We start from the raw sequence: 26968 nt of genomic DNA, 5'->3' as shown, positions 1-26968 counted from the left end.
TCATTGGGGACTCCATAGTTAGAGGAACAGACAGGAGGTTCTGTGGGAACGAAAGAGACTCACGGTTGGTGTGTTGCCTCCCAGGTGCCAGGGTTCGTGATGTCTCTGATCGTGTTTTTGGGATCCTTAAGGGGGAGGGGGAGCAGCCCCAAGTCGTGGTCCACATAGGTACCAACGACATAGGTAGGAAGAGAGATGGGGATTTGAGACAGAAATTCAGGGAGCTAGGGTGGAAGCTGAGAGCTAGAACAAACAGAGTTGTTATCTCTGGGTTGTTACCCGTGCCACGTGCTAGCGAAGTAAGAAATAAGGAGAGAGAGGAGTTGAACACGTGGCTACAGGGATGGTGCAGGAGGGAGGGTTTTGGTTTCCTGGATAATTGGGGCTCATTCTGGGGTAGGTGGGACCTCTACAAACAGGATGGTCTTCACCTGAACCAGAGGGGTACCAATATCCTGGGAGGGAGATTTGCTAGTGCTCTTCGGGGGGGTTTAAACTAATTCAGCAGGGGGATGGGAACCTAAATTGTAGTCCCAGTGTACAGGATGTTGAGAGTAGTGAGGTCAGGGATAGGGTTAAAAGTTCGAAAGAGGGCACCGGCAAGCAGGACGCTGGTTTGAAGTGTGTCTACTTCAACGCCAGGAGCATCCGGAATAAGGTGGGTGAGCTTGCAGCATGGGTTGGTACCTGGGATCTCGATGTTGTGGCGATTTCGGAGACATGGGTAGAGCAGGGACAGGAATGGTTGTTGCAGGTTCCAGGATTTAGATGTTTCTGTAAGAACAGAGAAGATGGTAAAAGAGGGGGGGGTGTGGCATTGTTAATCAAGGAAAGTATTACGGCGGTAGAAAGGACGCTTGAGGACTCGTCTACTGAGGCAGTATGGGCCGAGGTTAGGAACAGTAGAGGAGAGGTCACCCTGTTGGGAGTTGTCTATAGACCTCCGAATAGTCCCAGAGATGTAGAGGAAAGGATTGCAAAGATGATTCTTGACAGGAGCGAGAGTAACAGGGTAGTTGTTATGGGGGACTTTAACTTTCCAAATATTGACTGGAAATACTATAGTTCGAGTACTATAGATGGGTCAGTTTTTGTGCAGTGTGTGCAGGAGGGTTTTCTGACACAGTATGTAGACAGGCCAACAAGGGGCGAGGCCACATTGGATTTGGTACTGGGTAATGAACCCGGCCAGGTGTTAGATTTAGATGTAGGTGAGCACTTTGGTGATAGTGATCACAACTCGGTTATGTTTACTTTAGCAATGGGCAGGGATAGGTATATACCGCAAGGCAAGAATTATAGCTGGGGGAAAGGCAATTATGATGCTATTTAGCAAGATTTAGGAGGTATAGGATGGGGAAGGAAACTGCAGGGGATGGGTACAATCGAAATGTGGAGCTTTTTCAAGGAACAGCTACTGCGTGTCCTTGATAAGTATGTACCTGTCAGGCAGGGAGGAAGTTGTCGAGCAAGGGAGCCGTGGTTTACTAAGGAAGTTGAAGCACTTGTCAAGAGGAAGAAGAAGGCTTATGTTAGGATGAGACATGAAGGCTCAGTTAAGGCACTTGAGAGTTACAAGTTAGCCAGGAAGGACCTAAAGGGAGAGTTAAGAAGAGCGAGGAGAGGACACGAAAAGTCGTTGGCGGATAGGATCAAGGAAAACCCTAAGGCTTTCTATAGGTATATCAGGAACAAAAGAATGACTCGAGTAAGATTAGGGCCAATCAAGGATAGTAGTGGAAAGTTGTGTGTGGAATCAGAGGAGATAGGGGAAGCATTAAATGGATATTTTTCGTCAGTGTTTACACTGGAGAAAGACAATGTTGTCGAGGAGAACACTCAGGTTCAGTCGACCAGGCTAGATGGAATTGAGGTTCAAAAGGAGGAGGTGTTAGCAATTTTAGAAAATGTCAAAATAGATAAGTCCCCTGGGCCAGATGGGATTTATCCTAGGATTCTCTGGGAAGCCAGGGAGGAGATTGCTGAGCCTTTGTCCTTGATCTTTATGTCGTCTTTGTCGACAGGAATAGTGCCGGAAGACTGGAGGATAGCAAATGTTGTCCCCTTGTTCAAGAAGGGGAGTAGAGACAACCCTGGTAATTATAGACCTGTGAGCCTTACTTCGGTTGTGGGTAAAATGTTGGAAAAGGTTATAAGAGATAGGGTTTATAATCATCTTGAAAAGAACAAGTTGATTAGCGATACTCAAAACGGTTTTGTGAAGGGTAGGTCATGTCTCACAAACCTTATTGAGTTTTTTGAGAAGGTGACCAAACAGGTGGATCAGGGTAAAGCTGTTGATGTGGTGTATATGGATTTCAGTAAGGCGTTTGATAAGGTTCCCCACGGTAGGCTATTGCAGAAAATAAGGAAGTATGGAATTGAAGGTGATTTAGCGGTTTGGATCAGTAATTGGCTAGCTGAAAGAAGACAGAGGGTGGTGGTTGATGGCAAATGTTCATCCTGGAGTTCAGTTACTAGTGGTGTACCGCAAGGATCTGTTTTGGGGCCACTGCTGTTTGTCATTTTTATAAATGACCTGGAAGAGGGTGTAGAAGGATGGGTTAGTAAATTTGCAGATGACACGAAGGTCGGTGGAGTTGTGGATAGTGCTGAAGGATGTTATAGGATACAGAGGGACATAGATAAGCTGCAGAGCTGGGCTGAGAGGTGGCAGATGGAGTTTAATGCGGAAAAGTGTGAGGTGGTTCACTTTGGAAGGAGTAACAGGAATGCAGAGTACTGGGCTAATGGCAAGATTCTTGGTAGTGTAGATGAACAGAGAGATCTCGGCATCCAGGTACATAAATCCCTGAAAGTTGCCACCCAGGTTAATAGGGCTGTTAAGAAGGCATACGGTGTGCTAGCCTTTATAAGCAGGGGGATTGAGTTTCGGAACCACAAGGTCATGCTGCAGCTGTACATAACTCTGGTGCGGCCACACCTGGAGTACTGCGTGCAGTTCTGGTCACCACATTATAGGAAGGATGTGGAAGCTTTGGAAAGGGTTCAGAGGAGATTTACTAGGATGTTGCCTGGTATGGAGGGAAGGTCTTACGAGGAAAGGCTCAGGGAATTGAGGTTGTTTTCGTTAGAGAGGAGAAGGCTGAGAGGTGACTTAATAGAGACATATAAGATAGTCAGAGGGTTAGATAGGGTGGACAGTGAGAGTCTTTTTCCTCGGATGGTGATGACCAACACGAGGGGACATAGCTTTAAATTGAGGGGTGAGAGATATAGGACAGATGTCAGAGGCAGTTTCTTTACTCAGAGAGTAGTAGGGGTGTGGAACGCCCTGCCTGCAATAGTAGTAGACTCGCCAACTTTAAGGGTATTTAAGTGGTCACTGGATAGACATATGGATGAAAATGGAATAGTGTAGGTCAGATAGGCTTCAGATGGTTTCACAGGTCGGCGCAACATCGAGGGCCGAAGGGCCCGTACTGCGCTGTAGTGTTCTATGTTCTAAATGGGTGTTTCTCTGGTTGGCAATCAGTAGCTAGTGGTGTCCCTCAGGGATCCGTGTTGGGCCCACAATTGTTCACAATTTACATTGATGATTTGGAGTTGGGGACCAAGGGCAATGTGTCCAAGTTTGCAGATGACACTAAGATGAGTGGTAATGCGAAAAGTGCAGAGGATACTGGAAGTCTGCAGAGGGATTTGGATAGGTTAAGTGAATGGGCTCGGGTCTGGCAGATGGAATACAATGTTGACAAATGTGAGGTTATCCATTTTGGTAGGAATAACAGCAAACGGGATTATTATTTAAACGATAAAATATTAAAGCATGCCGCTGTTCAGAGAGACTTGGGTGTGCTAGTGCATGAGTCACAGAAGGTTGGTTTACAAGTGCAACAGGTGATTAAGGCGGCAAATGGAATTTTGTCCTTCATTGCTAGAGGGATGGAGTTTAAGACTAGGGAGGTTATGTTGCAATTGTATACGGTGTTAGTGCGGATCACACCTGGAGTATTGTGTTCAGTTTTGGTCTCCTTACTTGAGAAAGGACGTACTGGCACTGGAGGGTGTGCAGAGGAGATTCACTAGGTTAATCCCAGAGCTGAAGGGGTTGGATTATGAGGAGAGGTTGAGTAGACTGGGACTGTACTCGTTGGAATTTAGAAGGATGAGGGGGGATCTTATAGAAACATTTAAAATTATGAAGGGAATAGATAGGATAGATGCGGGCAGGTTGTTTCCACTGGCGGGTGACAGCAGAACTAGGGGGCATAGCCTCAAAATAAGGGGAAGTAGATTTAGGACTGAGTTTAGGAGGAACTTCTTCACCCAAAGGGTTGTGAATCTATGGAATTCCTTGCCCAGTGAAGCAGTTGAGGCTCCTTCATTACATGTTTTTAAGGTAAAGATAGATAGTTTTTTGAAGAATAAAGGGATTAAGGGTTATGGTGTTCGGGCCGGAAAGTGGAGCTGAGTCCACAAAAGATCAGCCATGATCTCATTGAATGGTGGAGCAGGCTCGAGGGGCCAGATGGCCTACTCCTGCTCCTAGTTCTTATGTTCTTATGTTCTTATGACAGACGCATCATTGCAAGCGAACAAGAGAACCTATACAAATATCTGATTTACCTACGGCACCATAGCAGAAAGTAGCTATGGGTCCTTTTCACCTACGAGGGAAAAATTAATTATCATAAGACTATTTTTCAAACTATCCCGAACTGGCTCTACTGTCAAGCATAATGGCAAGCAGTGTAATACTGCATACCAAATCAATTTTTGCTAGACACAAAATTCTTCAGGTCGTCGTGAGTGACAATGACCCTTGTTTTAGATGTAAATTATGGCAACAATTCGCTGTCACGTCGAGTCCTTTGTACCCTCAAGCCAATAGCAAAGCCAAAAAGGTGCACATATTATCAAGCAATTGTTGCAGGCGGCAATGGACAGCCAATCTGATCCATATCTCGCACTATTGAGTTACGGAGCTTCACCATTGTCACATGGTAGATCAGCAGCAGAGTTACTCATGAGTAGAAGGTTGCGTACCACACTTCCATACTTGGAAAAGGAGAATACAGTGGTATTCTGCAGCAAATGCCAAACATTAAACCAAAACAAAAGCAGTTCTATAATAGTGACTATTACCACCTCCAAGTAGTGATGACATTCCGAGTATAGGAGATTCAGTCAAGTGGTCAAGAAAAGCAATTGTACTTGAAGTAGCACCTCATCCCTGCAATGTACAGACAGAGGATGGGTTGGATTGAAGAAGAAATCGGCACACACTCTTGAAAATCAGAGAGACATTCACATCAACGTGATGGATGACAAATGTACATCAGAATCAACGTCAACTGCAGTATCAGATAGTTCAGCAACTCCTGAGCATGAGAATGTCATGGAGAACATTGAATCTACAAGTTCTGAGCAGCACGGTCAAACTTTAAGATCAACCAGAGGGTCGGTGCTGACTTGCTGGGCCGAGTGGCCTCCTTCTGCACTGTAGAGATTTTATGTATGGATCCTGATTCTCTCTCCCCAGGTGGCTCTCCAAACTTTCTCACTACCCTGCCTCTAATTTTCCCTCCCTTTCTCCTGCCCTTGCAACCAAACCCCGTTACCCCAAAGTGTCTCAGTTCTTGGCTTAGTTGAGAATTGCTGACACAAAACTGGGCGCTCTCAATCTGATTCAGTGTCATGAGACTGGAGGTTCCCAACAGAGATGGTCAGCACTGCCAACCCCTCCCAAAACAGGAGAGAGAGAGATCAAAGAACAGAAACTGAGAGAACTATGTCAAAACATCCATTTATTATCCCAGTTTCCACTCATCCTGGATTTTGATATATACAAAACACTTTAAATCACCACCCTTCTATTTGAGTGAACCACTGATCCACTGGAAGAATTGACCAGCAATCCAGGTGGGCAGTGTAACATATCCCCAACACATAGCAGAGACAAGTTGGGTGAGGGTTTCCGACTGCAAATGTGTTCAAAGGCAGTGCAGGAGTATCAGGAGTCACCACTTCAATATAGTCTGGCCCAGAACCATGTTCAGTTCTGTTCAGCCACAAGGGGCCTGGCCAACCATTTCCCATTGACATAGCCGCAGGTTTGGAGTCAGGCTCTTGGGTGACGTTCAGAATCTGAGATGGTGGCACCTTCAACAGTCTGACAGCCGGCTTCGGTTAACCTGGTGTAAGCAGGGATGGTCAGTCAGCATATTTTGCAGTCAGACTGTGAAATGGTCTCTGTCACACAGTTATACATTCAAACTGTGAGCTGGTCTCTTGCACATTTCTATAGTCAGACTGCAAGATGGCCTCTGGCACAATTATACAGACAGACTGTGAGCTGGTCACAGTTGTGGTCAGAATATGAGCTGGTCACCATATAGTTAAACAGTAAGCCTGTGAGCTGGTCACACAGTTATAATTAGCTGTGAGCTGGTCACCATACTGTTATACAGTGAGACTGTGAGCTGGTCTCTGTCACAGTTTTACAGTCAGACTGTCTCTGTCACACAGTTATACAGTCAGACTGAGCTGGACTCTAGTCAAGTCAGACTATAAACTTGTCAGACAGTTGTACATTCAGACTGTGATCTAAGCTCTATCACAGTTATACAGTCCGATTGAGCTTGTCACGATAAAGTTATGCAATCAGACTGTGAGATGATCACAGTTACAGTCAGACTGTGAGCTGGTCTCGGTCGCATTGTTTCAGGATGGCACACTGGAAAGGAAATCTCTGATGGTCCAAGCTCTGTACAATGTTGATGAATACAGTTGATTATGAACAGTACAATTTACTTTGCATTGTGTTGGTGAGAGAGGCTGGTCAACCCCAATTATAAAAATATATCTTCTGCCAAACTGGTAAATAATCCATGAGTGGACCTGGAACAGAGAGAAAGAAATCAGCATCATCAGATCAAACATCTGGATCCATAGCTCCTCTAACCCACCACCCTCATCCTCACCACCAACCAGAACCCTGGTCTCCAGACCTCGACCTGCCCAACCCCACATCCACTGCTCTCCTCCTGCGGTCCACCATGAGGTCATTGCCCCAATAACTGTTTCTTTGTGCACCATTTCTGCTCCCTCCCACTATATTGCATCAGGATTACAAAAGGGAGAGGAGGAATCACAAAAACACACCAGGGGAATTAAGAGTAAGCCTTTCGGTCCCTTCAGCCATCCCCACCATTCAATAAGACCATGGCTCATCTCATTGTGGCCTGAACACCACATTTCCTTTCTCCCTCCCCCAATAATCCTTGATTCCATCATCTATTAAAACTTTGTCTTGAATATAAGAACACAAGAACATAAGAACATAACAATAGAACATAAGTACTTGGGGCAGAAGGAGGCAATTCAGCCCTGCGAGCCTGCTCTACCATTCAATACGATCACGGCTCATCTCTTGGGCTCAACTCCACTTTCCTGCCCCATTCTCCTTGACTCTTCAACCCATTACTAGTTAAAAATCTGTCCATCTCCTCCTTAAATAGACTCAATGTTCCGGCATCAATCGCACTCTAAGGCAGTGAATTCTACAGATTCACAACCCTTTGAGAGAAGTAATTTCTCCTCATCTCTGTTTAAACCTACGATCCCTTATTCTAAAAGTATGACCTCTCGTTCTAGATTGCCCCACAAGAGGAAGCATCGGCTCTGTTTACTTTGTCGATACCCTTTATCATCTAGCCTAAACTGCTCAATCTCTCTTCAAAAGACAAACCCCTCATTTCTGGAATCAATCTAGTGAATCTCCTCTGAACTGCCTCCAATGCCACCACTAAGTTCCTGAAATAAGGGGACCAAAACTGTGCACAGTACTCCAGGTGTGGTCTCACCAATGCCTTGTACAATTGCAGCAACACTTCCCTACTTTGAAACTCTATTCCTTTTGCCATAAAGGACAAAATTCCATTTTCCTTCCTTATTACCTGCTGTACCTGCATAATAGTTTTCTGCACCCAGATTCCTCTGGACCAAAGCACTCTGAAGTTTCTCTTCATTTAGATAATAAGTTGCCTTTCCATTTTTCCAGCCAAAACGGATAACTTCACACTGATCCATGTCAAACTCCATCTGCCAGATTTTGGCCCACTCACCTAACCTATCTATATCCATTTGTAAGGATAGTAGTTCCTCATTGTAACTTACTATCACACCTATTTTAGTGTCATCTGTAAATTTGGCTACAGTACCTTCTATCCCTATGTGTTGAATATATTCAATAATGCAGGGTCCACTGCTTTCTGAGAGGAGTTCCTTAGATCAACAACTCTAAGAGGAAAACATTCCATTCATGTCAATCTTAAATGGGTAACATCTGATTTTTAAACTGTATCCCCCTAGTGTCTGTCTCTCTCACAAGGTGAAACATCCTCCCAGCATCCTTCCTGTCTAGTCCCCTCAGGATCTCAAACGTTTCAATAAGATCACCTCTCAATCTTCTAAGCTCCAATGGGTACAGGCCCACCCTGTCCAACCTTTCCTCATAAGGCAACTCCCTCCATCCCACCAATTAGAAGTGAACCTTCTTTGAAATGCTTCTGATACAATCATTTCTCAAGTGACGAGAGCAAAACAGTACAGTGCCCTGTACAGCTGTGGTAAAACTTCTGTACCTTTATATTCCATTCCCTTGCATAGCTGCCAACATTGCATTTGCTATCCTAATCACTTGTTGTACCTGCAAACTGGCATTTTGTGATTCATGAGTACCAGGACACTTAATCTACCTAAATCCCCATAAAGATTTTTACCTCCTTATTACTTACTTTTCTACTTATCTTTATATCATCAGCAAATTTAGCTATCATACCTTCGGTCCCTTATCCAAGTCATTGATATAGATTGCAAATAGTTGAAGCCTCTAGCACTGATCCTTGTGGCACTTCATTAGTAACAGCTTACAAACCTGAAAATGACCCACTTATCCCTACTCTCTGCTTCCTGTTAGCTAACCAACCCTCTATCCATGTTAACATGTTACTCTTTACACCATGTGCTCTCAGCTTGTGCCGTACCCCTTGATGCGGCACCCCTTGTCGAATGCCTTTTGGAAATCCAAGTACACCACATCCAATGGTTCCCCTTTATCCACACTGCTTGTTACTTCCTAATAAATTTGACAAACAGGATTTCCCTTTCACAAAACCATGTTGACTCTGACTGATTTGCATTATGATTTTCCAAATGTCCTGTTATAACCTCCTTAACACTCAAGTGGATAGAGCCGTGAAGAAGGCCTATAGTGTGTTAGCGTTTATTAACAGGGGGCTTGAGTTTAAGAGCCGTGGGGTTATGCTGCAACTGTACATGACCCTGGACTTCCAGTGGCGGCGATGTCCGAGTGAGCCGCACATTCGGCGGGCTCTCACTCCAGCGGGCGTTTAGGGGCTGATTCCCCGCGATAGCGGGATCACGGACCTGAAGGAAGGCGGCAGCGAAAGTGCTGAGGAGCGGGCTGCGGCACATGGAACAGCGGGAGTCCAGGAGGCAGAAGAAAAGAGAGAAAAAGGGACAGAAACAAGGACCTGAAGAAACTTACCTGGAACCTAAGATGGCGGACACACGGACCCTGGACTCAGCAATCCAGCAGGCGCTGGATAACATGCTCCAGGTAATGAAGTCCAGTTTTGAAGCGCTGAAGCGGGACAGCTTGGACCCAATCCAGAGAGCGGTGGATCAGCTGAACCAGAGGCTGGATGCTCAGGATGTTAAAGTTAAGGAGCTGGGAGAGGCGGTGGAGGAGCAGGCGGATGCGCGAACGGTTGCAGCGCTAGAAGTTGACGGGCTGAAGGAGCGGCAGAGAAGACTGCTGGACAGAGTGGAGGAGCTGGAGAATAGAGTCCGCAGGAACAAGCTGAGGATGGTCGGCCTCCTCAGTGGGCTGAGGGAGCTCTGCCGCAGCGTTTGTAGCAGACCTGCTGAAGCAGCTGATGGGGGCCGAAGCCTTTCCGCGACCGCCGGAGCTGGAGGGGGCACACAGAGTGCAGGCAAGGCAGGGGCGGCCGGGCAGACCCCCCCCCCGCCCGATGGTGATTAGGTTCCACAGGTTCGTGGACAAGGAGCGGGTGCTGCGGTGGGCAAAGAGCGCCAGGAGCAGCACATGGAACAACAGTATCCTCCACATTTACCAGGACCTAAGCTAGGAGGTGGCTCGGCGGCGAGCAGCCTTTAAGAATGTCAAGGAGGTGCTGTTCAAGAAGCACGTGAAGTTTGGTCTGCTGTTCCCAGCTCGGCTATGGGTCACGCATCAGGGTCAGCACCACTACTTCTCCGAGCCTGAAACGATGGACTTTGCGAGGGATCAGGGGCTGGTCCCGAAAAGAGGCCCCATGGACGCGAATTAGGGCCCGAGGACTACCGTAGGAAGGTACGCTGAATGGGCCTGGACAGCTGGTCAACGGTTTGCTGGGTCAAAGGTGCCAAGCGGAACATTTGGGACTCTTTCCTTTGTTCATGGATATTGGATTGGGTTTATATTTTTTTGTTTGTTTTTTCTCTTATGTTTTTGTTTTTTCCTCTTTTCTCTGTTTTTTCCTTTTTGGGCGGATTTGTACTTTTTGTGCAGCTCGCGGAGGACACTGGAGCCGGCACGGTAACGAAGGGGGGCCGGTCAGCAAGGACGTGGGTTGGGGTTTTTTTTTGTTTTTTGTTTTTTTGTTTTGTTGATGCCCATGCCTTCCTGTGCCAGTGAGTTTGCTCCAGTGGGTTGGAGATGGGGGATGGGGTGCCGGGGAGTGGGGAGGAGGACGGGGAAACAATGGGAATGAGATAGGAAGGCGCCGGAGTGTTGAGTCACCGGGCTAGCAGATTGGCTAGTCAAGGGAGTCAGGTGGGGGGAGATCACAGCCAGTCGATGGCACGGGTGGGGGTATCGGGGGATGTTGTTAGTGGGGGGGGGGGGGGGGGGGATGTTGTTAGGGGGGGGTTGTTCTGCTGATGTGGGAGGGACTTGAAATGGGCAGTGGAAAGGAGGTAGAGGGTGGAGGCAGCCAACGGGCAGGCCAGGAATGGCGCGACGCACGGGTCAGGGGCCGGCCCGAGAAAGGTTATGGCTGACCAGCGTTGGGGGGGGGGTGGGGGGGGGGGGGGGGGGGGGGGGTTGTGCCCCCCGACCAGGCTGATCACCTGGAACGTCAGGGCACTGAATAGGCCGGTTAAGAGGGCGCGGGTGTTCGCGCACTTGCGGGCTCTGAGGGCGGACGTAATTATGTTGTAGGAGACACATCTGAAAGTGTCTGACCAGACCAGGCTAAGGAAGGGCTGGATTAGCCAGGTCTTCCACTCGGACTTGGACTCGAAGTCTAGAGGGGTGGCAATCATGATTAACAAGCGGGTGCAATTTGAGGCAGAGGGCATAGCCGCAGACAGGGGGGGGGGGGGGCAGATACCTGATGGTACGGGGAAGACTGGAGGGGAGAAGAGTGGTGCTGGTGAATATATATGCCCCGAACTGGGATGACGTGGACGTCGTTAAAAGAGTGCTGGGGAAGATCCCGGACCTGGACTCTCGCAGGCAAATAATGGGGGGGGGGGACTTTAACATGGTCCTTGACCCGGCTTTGGATCGGTCGTGTCCCAGAATGGGTAGACTCCCAGCAATGGCAAGGGAGCTGAAAGGGTTTATGGAGCAAATGGGGCAGTGGACCCCTGGAGAGCCAGACAGCCGACAGGAAGGGGCTACTCGTTTTACTCGCACATCCATAAAGTATATTCTAGGATAGATTTCTTCGTACTAAGCAGGGATTGTATAGGGGAGATAAAGAACACGGAATATTCGGCAATTGCTATCTCAGACCATGTCCCGTACTGGGTAGACCTGCAGATCAGGGGGGCGAGCTACCAACGCCCGCAATGGAGGCTAGACGTGGGACTGCTGTTGGAGGAGGGGATCTGTGAGAAGCTTCGGAGGTGTATGCAAAATTACCTGCAGGTGAATGACACTGGGGAGGTCTCAGCGGCGACCCTGTGGGAGGCGCTAAAGGCAGTAGTGCGGGGGGAACGGATTTCAATTGGGGCCCACAGAGCCAAGGCAGACCGGGCAGAGATGGATAGATTGGTCAGGGAAATGGGTCGGATAGATGAAGAGCACGCGGAGTCCCCGGGGGAGGTTTTACTCAGGGAGAGGCAGAGACTACAGGCAGAACTGGGGGCACTACCCACGAGTAGGGCCGTGGAACAGCTTAGGAAGGCGAGGGGCGTGGTGTACGAGCATGGGGAAAAGGCCAGCAGACTGTTAGCACAGCAACTCAGGAGGAGGGAGGCGGCCAGGGAAATAGGTAGAGTGATGGATGGGGAGGGGCGCAAAGTGGAGGACCCGGCAGGATTGAATAAGGTATTCCGGGATTTCTATCGCAAGCTGTATACTTCGGAGCCGCCAGAAGAACCGGAGGAGATGAAAAGGTTTCTGGACAGGTTAACATTCCCAACAGTAGGTGGGGGGGCGAGTGGATGAGCTGGGGGCCCCGATTAGAGTGGAGGTGGTATTGGGGGGCCTAAAGGCCATGCAATCGGGGAAAGCCCCGGGGCCGGATGGATACCCAGTAGAGTTCTATAGGAAGTTTTCTGAGCTGGTGGACTCGGTCTTGGCGAGGGTTTTCAACGAGGCAAGGGACAGAGAGACCCTGCCGCCGACAATGTCGCAAGCCACTATATGACTGATATTGAAGCGGGGTAAAGACCCGGAGGAGTGCGGGTCCTTCAGGCCAATCTCCCTGATTAATGTAGATGCCAAGCTCCTAGCAAAGGTACTGGCGGTTAGAATGGAGGACTGCGTACCGGAGGTAATTGGGGAGGACCAAACTGGGTTTGTGAAAGGTAGGCAGCTGGCGGCCAACCTGAGGTTACTTAATGTGATAATGATGCCCCCGGCAGGCAGGGAGGTGGAGGTAGTGGTGGCGATGGACGCCGAGAAGGCCTTTGACCAGGTGGAGTGGGACTATCTATGGGAGGTGCTCGGACGGTTTGGGTTCGGGGAGGGACTGGTGGATTGGATCAAATTATTATATCAGGCCCCGAGGGCGTGCGTTAGGACTAACAGAGAAGTGTTGGAGTACTTTAGGCTGTACCGAGGGACCAGACAGGGCTGCCCGCTCTCCCCACTGCTGTTTGCGCTGGCCATAGAGCCGCTGGCGATTGCGCTGAGAGCCGCAGAGGGATGGAAGGGGATGGTGAGGGGCGGGGTAGAACATAGGGTCTCTCTTTACGCAGACGACCTGCTCCTGTACGTGTCGGACCCAGTGGCCGGGATGGGAAGTATACTGGGAATGCTGAGGAAGTTCGGCCAGTTCTCAGGATACAAATTAAATACGGTCAAGAGTGAAATGTTTGTGGTACAGGCAAGGGGCCAGGAGAACAGATTGAGAGGGCTACCGTTTAGGCTGGTTGAGGAAAATTTCCGGTATTTGGGAATCCAGGTGGCACGAGACTGGGGCAGCCTGCACAAGTTAAATTTGGCAAGGGTGGTGGAGCAAATGCAGGGAGAGTTTCGGAGATGGGATGCACTCCCGCTGTCGCTGGCAGGGAGGGTGCAGACTGTAAAGATGACAATCCTCCCTAGATTTCTGTTTGTTTTTCAGTGCCTCCCGATCTTTATCCCACAGTCCTTCTTCAAAAGAGTTAACGGGCTGATCATGAGCTTTGTCTGGGCGGGAAAATCCCCGCGGGTGAAGAAGGCGATGTTGGAGAGGAACCGCAGCGAGGGAGGGCTGGCTTTGCCGAGTCTGATCAATTATTACTGGGCGGCCAACATCGCTATAAGGAAGTGGATGGTGGGTACGGGGTCTATCTGGGAGCGGGTGGAGGCGGCTTCGTGCAGGGGCTCCAGCTTGGCAGCCCTGGTCATGGCTCCTCTACCGCTGCCGCCGGCCAGGTACTCCACCAGCCCGGTAGTGGTAGCGACCCTGCGGATATGGGGCCAGTGGAGGAGGCATGTAGGGGAGACGGGGGCGTCGGTTTGGGCGCCAATCTGCGACAACCGTCGGTTTGCCCCCGGGATTATGGATTATCGAGTATGGCGGCGGGTGGGGGTGGGAAGGGTGGGCGATATGTTCCTGGAAGGGAGCTTTGCGAGTTTGAGGAGCTTGGAGGAGAAATTTGGGCTGGTAAGGGGAAATTATTTTAGGTACCTACAGTTGCGGGACTTTGTTCGTAGACAGGTCCCATCTTTCCCACGCCTCCCGCCAATGGGGATCAAAGACAGAATAGTCTCTAGGGGGGAAGAAGGGGAGGGTAGAGTCTCTGATATTTATAAGGTGCTCATGAGGGAGGGGTCCCAGACGGAGGAACTGAAGCTTAAATGGGAGGAGGAGCTAGGCGGGGAAATGGAGGACGGGCTGTGGGCAGAGGCCCTGAGTAGGGTAAATTCGACCACGACATGTGCCAGGCTCGGGCTGATTCAATTTAAGGTCGTTCACCGGGCCCACATGACGGTGGCTCGGATGAGCAAATTCTTTGGGATAGAGGAAAAATGCACTAGGTGCGCGGGAGGACCAGTGAACCACGTTCACATGTTTTGGGCATGCCCTAAGCTGAGGGGGTACTGGGAGGGATTTGCGGGCGTCATGTCCCGGGTGCTAAAAATAAGGGTGGAGATGGGTCCAGGGGTGGCAATTTTTGGGGTTTCGGAAGACCCGGGAGTCCAGGGGGAGAAAGAGGCCGATGTTTTGGCCTTTGCTTCCCTGATAGCCCGGCGACGAATATTATTGGCGTGGAGGGACTCAAAGCCCCCGAAGACTGAGTTGTGGCTTGCGGACATGTCGAGTTTCCTGGGTATTGTAAAAATTAAGCTCACCTTGAGGGGATCTGTACAGGGGTTCGCCCGGAGGTGGCAACCATTTATTGACTTCTTTGCGGGAGAGTGAGCGTCAGTAGGTGCCGGGGGGGGAAGAGTAGAGTAGGAGGGATAAAATGGCGGGTAGTACCGGTGGGAGAGGAGCGGGCTTGTGCAGTATGTTACGATTGAAGTATTGAATGTACGTGGATGTTTGCACATTTTTGCCTCGTTTACTTTCTTTCTGTTGATGTCTAACTGTTTCCAAAGCCAAAAACTACCTCAATAAAATTGTTTATTAAAAAAAAAACATAGAACATAGAACAGTACAGCACAGAACAGGCCCTTCGGCCCTCAATGTTGTGCCGAGCCATGATCACCCTACTCAAACCCACGTATGGAACAAACTGTACATGACCCTGGTGAGACCACATTTGGAGTATTGTGTGCAGTTCTGGTCGCCTCATAATAGGAAGGATGTGGAAGTATTGGAAAGGGTGCAAAGGAGATTTACCAGGATGCTGCCTGGTTTGGAGGATAGGTCTTCTGAGGAAAGGTTGAGGGAGCGAGGGCTTTTCTCTTTGGAGCGGAGGAGGATGAGAGGCAACTTAATAGAGGTTTATAAGATGATGAGGGGGATAGATAGAGTGGACGTTCAGAGACTATTTGCTCGGGTGAATGTAGCTGTTACAAGGGGGCATAACTATAAGGTTCAGGGTGGGAGATATAGGAGAGATGTCCGAGGTAGGTTCTTTACTCAGAGAGTGGTTAGGGTGTGGAATGGACAGCCTGCTGTGATAGTGGAGTTGGACACTTTAGGAACTTTCAAGCGGTTATTAGATAGGCACACGGAACACACCAGAACGACAGGGAGTGGGATAGCTTGATCTTGGTTTCGGACAAAGCCCGGCACAACATCGAGGGCCGAAGGGCCTGTTCTGTGCTGTACTGTTCTATGTTTAATAATGCACCTGATCATTTTGACTTTGACAGACATCAGGCCAACTGGTCTATAGTTTCCTGCCTTCTGCCTGTCTCCTTTCTTCAATAGAGGTGTTATATTAGTGATTTTCCAATTGGCTGGGACCTTTCCAGAATCTAGGGAATTTGGAAAGATTATAATCAATGCATCCACTATCTCTACAGCCACTTCCTTTAAGGCCTGGGAATGCAGACCATCAGCTCCAGGGGACTTGGCAATCTTCAATTATATACTTTTCCCAGTATCTTTTCCCCAGTGATGGTGACCGTTTTAATTTCCTCTTTTTATCTTTTGTTTCTCAATTCATCTTGGGGTTTTCTTTGTCTTCTACAGCGAAGTACAAAATATCAAACTGGCTTCTGCCATTTCTGTATTTACCACTATTAATTCCTCAGTCTCACACTCAAGAGGACAACACTCATTTTAGTTACTATATTCTTATATTTTCCTATTTAAATATTTGTAGAAATTTTTACAATCTGTTTTTATATTTCTCTTATTCACTAATTTCTTCCTCATTTTTTTGTCATTTGCTGGCCTGTAAAATATGCTGAATCTTTATCTTACCACCAATCTTGACAGTATTGTTAACTTTTTCTTTCAAATTGATACTATCCTGAACTTCAGAGATGATATAACCCACTCATGGAGTCTTTCTTTCTCAATGGAATATATATTAGCTGAGAGCCATGTTCTTTAATGTCTGCCACTGTTTCTCTACTGTTCTGCGTTTTAACTTATTTTCCCAGTTCACGCAAGTCAACTCTGTCCTCAAACGTAAACAACGCAATTACAAGGATAAGACTTAGACCCACACTTCCCTCCCTCAAACTGAATGTGAAATTCTATTGTTATGATCACTATTTCCTTGAGACTTCTTTACAATTAGGTAATTTATCCCACAGCAGAAACATACTTGTGCAGTTATCAGTACTTACGAGCCACCAGACCGACTCCTGGAACATAGTCAGCGAGCACCCGGAGCAGAAAAAGGATCTTACTCCTGGAAAGAGAAATACAGCATGGGGTGAGAGAGAGTTAACCCTAGGATCTGGTTACAAAGAGGAACTCACCAAATAAACATGGCCCAGGACCCTAAGTAGCACATAGAATGTCAACAAAGATCCACATATCTCCCCCCCCATCCTGTAAACAGGCTCTCCAGATATTCGCACTGTAAAAATGGATGAGATACTCTCCAAAACCCTGTAAAGAGGGGCCCAAATACCCGACATAGCCATGTATCAGAAAGCAAGAGTCTCTCACTCTGAGTATCGGTCATAGAATGGGGATCGCAGCAGGTAATACAGCAAGAGGAAGGTTCGCCGTCGCAGCTCAGCACGCTCGGCCTGTCTCATCTGCTTGGGGTCCCTCATCAAACTCAGGCTGTGGGAAACACACGGGTTACAAGGTAGACAACAAGGTCAGTATAACACTGATGTCGGTTAACAGGTCAATGCGCTGTTGCCAGCTGAACTCTGATCCCTTTAAACATGACTGTGTTCTGATGTCAGTAAAACTCCAATCCCTCAAAACGCTGGTTTCAGCAGAACTCTGATCCTTTTAAACAGGTTGGTGCGCTGGAGTCAGCATAACTCGGATTCCGGTTAACAGGTCCGTGCACTGGATTTCTGGTGGCGACATATACGTGCAGGTCGCATGTTAGGTGGCTCCTGCTAGTGTCTTTGATTTTTGGATATATTTTGCCCGGTCTCGGGGCTACTTTATGGATGAGGGGAATTCGAAGGAATCGGTAGAATGTTGAAGTTCCAGAAGAAAGGTCAGGGAAGAAAGGGGGCGAGCGAAGGTCTTCTGGCGAGTACTGCTGTGAGTCCAACATGAGGAAAGGGGCGGGTGCTGGTTCAGCGGGTGGGGTCACTCCCATTAATGTTGAAACACTGACTGAGGTGGTTTCTGACAGAGGAGTTTGAAAGGCTGTTCGCCAAGCATTTAGAGGTACATCGGAGGGAGACAATGACCTCACTCAAAGAGTGGGTGGAGGAGGCACTTGCCCTGAAAGATTGCGTTGACAAAGACATCGATGGAGGTGCAGGAGCAAGGAGAGAAGATGAAGGGGGTGGAGGAGGCATTGCTGCAGCATAGAGACCAGTTCACCTTGATGGGTGAGGAGCTGCAGAGGGTGGCGGAGGTCAATAAGGAGCGAAGAGCCCAGGCCGAGGAGGCAAAATTTGAGGATTGTGTGCTGAGCCAAGGCAATGGACAGCTGCAGGTCGATTGAGTACTTTGTTGGCATATTTGCCAAGCTGATGGTGGGGCACCCTCCCTTTATGAGTCGGACATGACCCATTAGTCGCCCCAGCTGAAGCTTAAAATGAATGAGCCACCGAGGGCAGTCATAGTCTGCTTCCACAATTTCCAGGTGAGGGAGAAGGTATTGAGTTGGGCGAAGCAGAAGCTAGAGGAGAGGTGGGAAGGCGTTGGTGTACATATATACAAAGATCTTATGGCGGAGATGGCGAGAAGGTGGGCGGCCTTTGGTCGGGTGAAGGCGGCATTGTACAGCAGCGGTGTGAGGTTTGGAGTGGCCTCCCCTGAGAAGCTGAGAGTGATTCACAATTCAAAGGACTTCTATTTTGAGACGGCAGAGGCATTCGTGAAGGCTGAAGGACTGGGACTGAGATGAGCTTGGGATTTGGACTTGGACAATGCGGACTGGGATCATTTTTCTTTTGTGCGGTGGGGTGGATCTTGGCATGGGGGGGGGGGGGCGGTTGCTAAGGGTGTATTTGGGAGGAGGAGGAGACTCTGGCAGGGGTCATCTCATTAGCAAATGAAGGTTGGCGAGTGAACGGGAGTTTGGTGGGGGGAGGGGCATGGAAGGTGTGAATTGTGAGGGAAAGGATCGATACTGGGTGAAGATTTTGCAAGAGCAAGTGGTTGGGAGGATTCTGGGGAGGGAGGCAGGGGTGGGGGTTGATGGTGACTAAAGGTCGATCCTGCCGGATGCGCGGGGTAGTGGTGATGGCGGATAGAAGGGAAGGAGGGTCAGAATGGTGACAAGGAATGAGAGAGGGTTGGGGGGACCGATGAAGAGGCCGAGAGTTTTCTCACACTTGGAAGAGTTTGAAAACTGATGTGGTGATTCTGCAGGAGACCCATTTGAGGGTGAAGGACCAGATGTTCCATTCAGGGTTTGATAGTAGGGTTCGGGGGTGGCGATTTTGGTGGGCAAGTGGGGGAGGTTTCAAATGGATTTGGTGGCAGATCAGGGAAGTAGGTAAATGATTGTAACGTGTGTACTGGATGAGAGGTTGGTGGAGTTGGTTAGCGTATATGCCCCCAATTGGGGTGGCTGACTGCCATTCCGAATTTGGATACCCATGAGTTGATTTGGGGAGATTGGAACACGGTGCTGGAACTGAGGGTGGACAGGTCCTCCCAGTTGTGTTTGTTCACTGCATCTGTGCACTGCTGTCGGTATAACTCAGATTCCGGTTAACACACCCGTGCGCTACTGTAAGTACAGCTCCAGCTCCAGGTAACAGTTCAATCCCGTTTCTTCGCACTACCTCTGGACTCAGTGTAGTGTGGGTTCTGACTCACCTCGCAATATCCAGAATTCCTGACACAAGCCACGGCTTCCAGGATTTCTGACCCCATATTCCTAATGTCATGACTGAGAGATCGGGGGATAAGGAAAACAGCTCATTCTGGCAGACTGCAAACTCTGAGCAGCTGGCAATAGTCTAACTCCTGTTCCTCTGCAAACATCTTGGAGCTGAATTGCCCCCTCTTCTATTGCTGAGTAACAAACTAAGGGGCTCAACGGCCCCCCTTTTTGTTCCTGTATAATTAGGTTTGATGGGCACAATGCCCGCCAACTCTTTTTTTTTTTAATTTAGAATACCCAATTATTTTTCCAATTAAGGGGCAATTTAGCGTGACCAATCCACCTAACCTGCACATCTTTGGGTTGTGGGGGTGTAACCCACGCAGACACGGGGAGAATGTGCAAACTCCACACGGACAGTGACCCAGGGCCGGGATTCGAACCCAGGTCCTCAGCGCCGTAGGCAACAATGCTAACCACTGTGCCACCGTGCTGCCCATGGCCGCCAACTCTTGTGTAACAAACCAAGGAGTGCCTCCTCTTGTTCCCAATTAACAGATTCAAGGGGCTGAATGGCCTCCTTGTTTTGCAGTGTAGGATACGGTGTAACAATGGCCTGGTAATGTACACAGACTCGGCCACAGTCTCCTGATGGCTGAGGGGAGTTGCAGGCTGCTCACTCTCCTCCTGTGATCTCTGCTGTCCCTCCTGCTCTTGAGGAATCCCCCAGCGACGAAGCGGCAGCGATGGAGCTGGAACACAGAGGGTGGAGATCACAACATTTCCACAAAAGAGGGGTGGGAGTCACAGCTAGGGTGGGGGGGGGGGGGGGGGGGGGGGGGGTCACAGCCAGAGTGGGTGGGGGTCACAATGCGTTAAAATTGTTACCAAATCATCCAAGATAGTTAAGATTCTCTTTGACAGTGCAGCACTCCCTCAGTACTGACCCTCTGACAGTGCAGCACTCCCTCAGTACTGACCCTCTGACAGTGCAGCACTCCCTCAATACTGCCCCTCTGACAGTGCAGCACTCCCTCAGTACTTACCCTGACAGTGCGGCACTCCCTCAGTCCTGACCCTCTGACAGTGCAGCTCTCCCTCAGCGCTCACCCTCTGACAGTGCAGCACTCCCTCAGCGCTCACCCTCTGACAGTGCAGCACTCCCTCAGTACTGACCCTCTGACAGTGCAGCTCTCCCTCAGCGCTCACCCTCTGACAGTGCAGCACTCCCTCAGTACTGACCCTCTGACAGTGCGGCACTCCATCAGTACTGCCCTTCTGACATTGCAGCACTCCTTCAGTACTAACCCTCAGTGCAGCACTCCCTCAGTACTGACTCTCTGACAGCCTGTTGTAAGAAATGGAAGTGATGACACTGAGGCCATGAGAGCCAGTATTTAGTGTTCGATAGATGAACATGTTGTGGCCACACTGCAGTCATGCACACAATGGGTAAGAAGGAGTTACTCACTGCAGCTAAGGGTCCGGAGTATCCTTCTCGAACGCTGTCCAATAAATGTGCCACAGCTCATCTGTGAGGATTCCTCACCCTCGATGCTGCTGTCTATTAAAGAAATGGAGAGCATGTGAATTGGAATGGGAGAGATGGGTGGGAAGAACTTGTGGGGCATGGGAGGAGCATAAGTGGATACAGAAATTACGAGCAGAGTGCGCTGGAAAGGGGGCAGAGGGCACGGGAGGGGAGAAGGGAGAAGTGGGGGCAGAGGGGAGGGGAGGAGGGGGCAGAGGCAGGGGGGGCGGGGGCAGGGGGGAAGGGGCCGGGGGGGGGGGGGCGGGGGGGGGGGGGCGGCCGGGGGGGGGGGGGGCGGGGGGGCGCGCGGGGGGGGGGGGGGGGGGGCAGCCGGGGGGCCCGGGGGGGCAGCCGGGGGGGGGGCAGCCGGGGGGGGGGGGGGCCTGGGGGCGGGGGGCGGGGGGGGGGGGGGGGGGGGCTGGGGGCGGGGGGCGGGCGGGTCGGGGGCGGGGGGGGGGAGGCGGGGGGGGGGCAGCCGGGGGGCCCGGGGGGGGCAGCCGGGGGGGGCAGCCGGGGGGGGCAGCCGGGGGGGGGGCAGCGGGGGGGGCAGCCGGGGGGGGCAGCCGGGGGGCCGGGGGGGGGGGCAGCCGGGGGGCCCGGCCGGGGGGCCCGGGGGGGGGCAGCGGGGGGCCCGCCGGGGGGGGGCAGCCGGGGGAGGCAGCCGGGGGGGGGCAGCCGGGGGGGGCAGCCGGGGGGCCCGGCCGGGGGGCCCGGGGGGGGGCAGCCGGGGGGCCGGGGGGGGGGCAGCCGGGGGGGGCAGCCGGGGGGGGGGGGGGGGGGCGGGCGGGGCGGGGGCGGGGGGGGGGGGGGGGGGGGGCAGCCGGGGGGCCCGGGGGGGGCGGCCGGGGGGGGCAGCCGGGGGGGGGGGGGGGGGGGGGGCCGGGGGGGGGGGGGCGCGGGGGGGGGGGGGGGGGGGGGGGCCCGGGGGGGCAGCCGGGGGGGGGGGGGGGGGGGGGGGCGCGGGGGGGGGGCGCGGGGGGGGGGGCAGCCGGGGGCCCGGGGGGGCAGCCGGGGGGGGGGGGGGGGGGGGGGGCCGGGGGCGGGGGGCGGGGGGGGGCTGGGGGCGGGGGGGTCGGGGGTGGGGGGGGGGGGGGGGGGGCAGCCGGGGGGCCCGGGGGGGGCAGCCGGGGGGGGCAGCCGGGGGGGGGGCAGCCGGGGGAGGCAGCCGGGGGAGGCAGCCGGGGGGGGCAGCCGGGGGGGGCAGCCGGGGGGGGCAGCGGGGGGCCCGGGGGGGGGGCAGCCGGGGGGCCCGGGGGGGGGGCAGCCGGGGGGCCCGGCCGGGGGGCCCGGGGGGGGGCAGCGGGGGGCCCGGGGGGGGGGCAGCCGGGGGGCCCGGGGGGGGGCAGCCGGGGGGGGGCAGCCGGGGGAGGCAGCCGGGGGGGGGCAGCCGGGGGGGGCAGCCGGGGGGCCCGGCCGGGGGGCCCGGGGGGGGGCAGCGGGGGGCCCGGGGGGGGCAGCGGGGGGGGGGCAGCCGGGGGGGGGGCAGCCGGGGGGCCCGGGGGGGGCAGAGGGGGCGGGGGGGCAGAGGGAGAAGGGGGCCGAGGGGGCAGGGGGAGAAGGGGGCCGAGGGCAGGGGGAGAAGGGGGCCGAGGGCAGGGGGAGAAGGGGGCCGAGGGCAGGGGGAGAAGGGGGCCGAGGGCAGGGGGAGAAGGGGGCCGAGGGCAGGGGGAGAAGGGGGCCGAGGGCAGGGGGAGAAGGGGGCCGAGGGCAGGGGGAGTGAGCACGCCGAGGGGGGTAAACATGTCTGTCGCTCTGTGTCACCATTGCCAATGGCAAATCATCCTTCCCCTCAAGCATGAGTGGCTGCTCTCTGACCTTCAATGCTGCTCCTCTGCAGATGTCTCTCTCTGTCAAGTGGCGTGACGGGGGGTGATGTCTGGATTCCGGCCTTGTACCAGAGCAGGAGCAGGATCCTCAGGCTGGCTCTGAAAGCACATTCCAACAGAGAGTGTAACGGTTTCCTCATGTCATGGGCTCAAAGCCATCAGAAATACAGAAGATTGGGAAATGTGTACAAAGCAGCATGTCTGGCTAGGGTCTGGAACCTGGGCAGAAAACACGCTGAGGGGAACCTGAGTCAGGAATCAATAATAGTGAGGTGTGGGGAGCCCCACTTGGCCATCGAGAGTGTGCGCTGATAACACTTTGGAAACAGTAATTTGGCAAGGGAGGTTTGACAATGAACCCGTGACATTGGGAAGTTCTGAGGAAGAAAGTGACCTTGGCGTGTTTGTCCATAGATCTCTGAAGGCAGGAGTACAGGTTAATAGGGTGGTGAAAAAGGAATATGGGACACTTGCCTTTCTCAATCGAGGCATAGATTACAAAAGCAGTTGTGTGCGCATTTCTGGTCGCCACACGATCGGAAGGATGTGATTACACTGGAGGGGGTGGCAGAGTCCATCTTCCAGGTTGTTGCCTGGGGTGGAACGTTTAAGTTATGAAGAGAGGTTGGATAGGCTTGGGTTGTTTTCGTTTCGTTGGAGCAGAGAAGACTGAGGAGTGCCCTGATCGAGGTGTACAAGATTATGAGGGGCATGGACAGGGTGGATAGGAAGCAGCTGTTCCCCTTAGTAGAAGGGTCAGTTAAAAAAGGGCACAAGTTCAAAGTGAGGGATGAGAGGTTTAGAGGGGATTTTACCCAGAGAATGGTGGGTCTGGAATGCACTGTCTGGGAGGCTGGTAGAGGCAGGTTGCCTCACATCCTTTAAAAGGTACCTGGATGAGCACTTAGCCTTGAATGTTATGACGTGCCACAGGCCAAGGGCTGGCAAGTGGGATTAGGCAGGCAGGTCAGGCGTTTTTCACATTTTGGTGCAGACTCGATGGGCTGAAGGGCCTCTTCTGCACTGTATTTTCTATGGTTCTGTGAGCTAGAGGAGAGGAGGGCAGGCCAGCAGAGGGGTGGGGATGTCAGGGGGGAGAGTCAAGCTTTGGGCATGGGGAGTGTTCAGGAGTGTTGGGCATGCCCGATGCTTAGGGGATACTGGGAGGGATTTGCGGGGATCATGTACCGGGTGCTAAAAACAAGGGTGGCGATGGGTCCAGGGGTGGCAATGTTTGGGGTTTCGGAAGACCCGGGAGTCCAGGGTGAGAAAGAGGCCGATGTTTTGGCCTTTGCTTCCCTGATAGCCCGGCAACGAATATTATTGGCATGGAGAGACTCAAAGCCCCCGAAGACTGAGTTGTGGCTTACAGACATGTCAAGTTTCCTGGGTATGGAAAAAATTAAGTTTGCCTTGAGGGGATCTGTTCAGGGGTTCGCCCGAAGGTGGCAACTTCATAGACTTCTTTGCGGGAGAGTGAGCGTCAGCAGGGGGGGGGGGGGGGGGGGGGAGAGAGAGTAGAGTAGGAGGGATAAATTGGCGGGTAGTACCGGTGGGAGAGGAGCGGGCTTGCGCAGTATTTTACGACTGAAGTATTGAATGTACGTGAATGTTTGCACATTTTTGCTTTCTTTCTGTTGATGTTTGTAACTGTTTACAATGCCAAAAAACTACCTCAATAAAAAAAGTGTGTTGGGTGTTTAGGAGATGGAAATTACACAGGGAGTGCTGAAAGTGGAGACTGAGTGTTGAAAGGAGCAGGGATAAGCATTGTGAGTGGGGTGTGAGAGCACAGGCTGACTGATAGTTGGTCTCCCTCTGAGGCCAACACTCAGGGAAAACACAGACAGAGCTCACAAGCTACTGAGCAATACGACAGACCAGAAGTCAGCGGCTTTTCCCAACACGGTGCTAGGAAGCTGGACAACAGAGAAACAGCAATATTGACAAGACTAGTATAGACATGGTGGGCCGAAGGGCCTGTTAATCTGATGTATGACTCCATAATGGGCCAACTCACTTTGCCAATTGGATTATGATAATCACCACCCAGCGACAGTTCTCGCCCCATAGCTTGGCAGAGCTCATCTCCGTGAAAACCTCCAGGTGTTCCAATACAGTCAGCCATGTCAGTAGTCGGTGCTGAGTGACAGACTGAAAAAAAAAACACCAGTCAGTGCAGATACATCCCCCTGAACACCAGTCAGTGCAGATACATCCCCCTGAACACCAGTCAGTGCAGATACACCCCCCACTGAACACCAGTCAGTGCAGATACACCCCCCACTGAACACCAGTCAGTGCAGATACACCCCCCACTGAACACCAGTCAGTGAAGATACACCACCCACTGAACACCAGTCAGTGCAGATACACCCCCCACTGAACACCAGTCAGTGCAGATACATCCCCCACTGAACACCAGTCAGTGCAGATACACCCCCCACTGAACACCAGTCAGTGCAGATACACCCCCCACTGAACACCAGTCAGTGCAGATACACCCCCCACTGAACACCAGTCAGTGCAGATACACCCCCCACTGAACACCAGTCAGTGAAGATACACCACCCACTGAACACCAGTCAGTGCAGATACACCCCCCACTGAACACCAGTCAGTGAAGATACACCACCCACTGAACACCAGTCAGTGCAGATACACCCCCCACTGAACACCAGTCAGTGCAGATACACCCCCCTGAACACCAGTCAGTGCAGATACACCACCCACTGAACACCAGTCAGTGCAGATACATCCCCTGAACACCAGTCAGTGCAGATACATCCCCCTGAACACCAGTCAGTGCAGATACATCCCCCTGAACACCAGTCAGTGCAGATACACCACCCACTGAACACCAGTCAGTGCAGATACACCCCCCACTGAACACCAGTCAGTGCAGATACACCCCCCTGAACACCAGTCAGTGCAGATACACCACCCACTGAACACCAGTCAGTGCAGATACATCCCCTGAACACCAGTCAGTGCAGATACACCACCCACTGAACACCAGTCAGTGCAGATACACCACCCACTGAACACCAGTCAGTGCAGATACATCCCCCTGAGCACCAGTCGGTGCAGATACATCCCCCTGAACACCAGTCAGTGCAGATACACCACCCACTGAACACCAGTCAGTGCAGATGCATCCCCCTGAACACCAGTCAGTGCAGATACACCCCCCTGAACACCAGTCAGTGCAGATACACCACCCACTGAACACCAGTCAGTGAAGATACACCACCCACTGAACACCAGTCAGTGCAGATACACCACCCACTGAACACCAGTCAGTGAAGATACACCACCCACTGAACACCAGTCAGTGCAGATACACCCCCCTGAACACCAGTCAGTGCAGATACACCACCCACTGAACACCAGTCAGTGCAGATACATCCCCCTGAGCACCAGTCGGTGCAGATGCCCCCCCCCCCCACCCCACCCCCCACCCCACAAGTCAGTGCAGATACAACCCCCTGAACACCAGTCAATGAATGCAGATGCACCAGTCTGCAGACACAAGGACATCATCCGGAACCCAGTCACTGAAGGTAATGCAAAAAAAAAGCAGTGCGTCAGCGGAACAAATCTGACCAGGCTTAAGTTACAAACAGCATTCCCACCAAGATTTTCATGTGCTTTATAAATAGAATAGCAGATATCCAGAATTAACCTGTTGCCTCAAATTTAATTGATAGTTACGGTGGTTAATATATAGAATAACATACACGGGAATGAGTTACAGACTGGAATCTAATAGAGGGGTTAGAGTTGTTTATATATAGAATAACAGATACCCGGGAGTGAGTTACAGACTGGAATCTAATCGAGGGGCTCTGGACGGTTTATATAGGGGCTGTTTAGCACAACGCTAAATTGCTGGCTTTGAAAGCAGACCAAGCAGGCCAGCAGCACGGTTCGATTCCCGTAACAGCCTCCCCGGACAGGCGCCGGAATGTGGCGACTAGGGGCTTTTCACAGTAACTTAATTTGAAGCCTACTCGTGACAATAAGCGATTTTCATTTCATTTTCATTTCATATAGAATAACAGATACCCGGGAGGAAGTTACAGTCTGGAATCGAATCGAGGGGCTCAGGACAGTTTATATATAGAATAACAGATACCCGGAAGGAAGTTACAGTCTGGAATCGAATCGAGGGGTTCGAGATGGTTTATGTATAGAATAAAAACCTGGGAGTGAGTGGCACTGGAATCTAATCGAGGGGCTCGAGGATGGTTTATACATAGAATAACAGATACCGGGAGGGAGTTACTGACTG

The 26968-nt window shown here is 51.8% G+C and overlaps 1 protein-coding gene across 1 annotated transcript in view; it reads right to left on the bottom strand.

Annotated features, from left to right (window-relative positions):
* Nucleotides 1-5754: 5754 nt before the first annotated feature.
* Nucleotides 5755-26968, bottom strand: part of pex16 (peroxisomal biogenesis factor 16) — a 35665-nt gene continuing 14451 nt past the window's right edge. The window contains exons 4-11 of the mRNA XM_038807239.1: nt 24695-24828; nt 22664-22773; nt 20789-20881; nt 19920-20069; nt 19311-19383; nt 17013-17132; nt 16685-16749; nt 5755-6864 (exon numbers count right to left, since the gene is read on the bottom strand). Coding sequence (XP_038663167.1) covers nt 6806-6864; nt 16685-16749; nt 17013-17132; nt 19311-19383; nt 19920-20069; nt 20789-20881; nt 22664-22773; nt 24695-24828 — 804 coding nt within the window. The 3' untranslated portion in view covers nt 5755-6805. The remainder of the gene's footprint in view (nt 6865-16684; nt 16750-17012; nt 17133-19310; nt 19384-19919; nt 20070-20788; nt 20882-22663; nt 22774-24694; nt 24829-26968) is intronic.

Source organism: Scyliorhinus canicula, chromosome 9 (genome assembly GCF_902713615.1).
Source record: "Scyliorhinus canicula chromosome 9, sScyCan1.1, whole genome shotgun sequence".
Lineage (NCBI taxonomy): Eukaryota > Metazoa > Chordata > Chondrichthyes > Carcharhiniformes > Scyliorhinidae > Scyliorhinus > Scyliorhinus canicula.
Note: the sequence above shows the minus strand (reverse complement) of the source record. Positions and strands in the feature narration are given on the sequence as shown.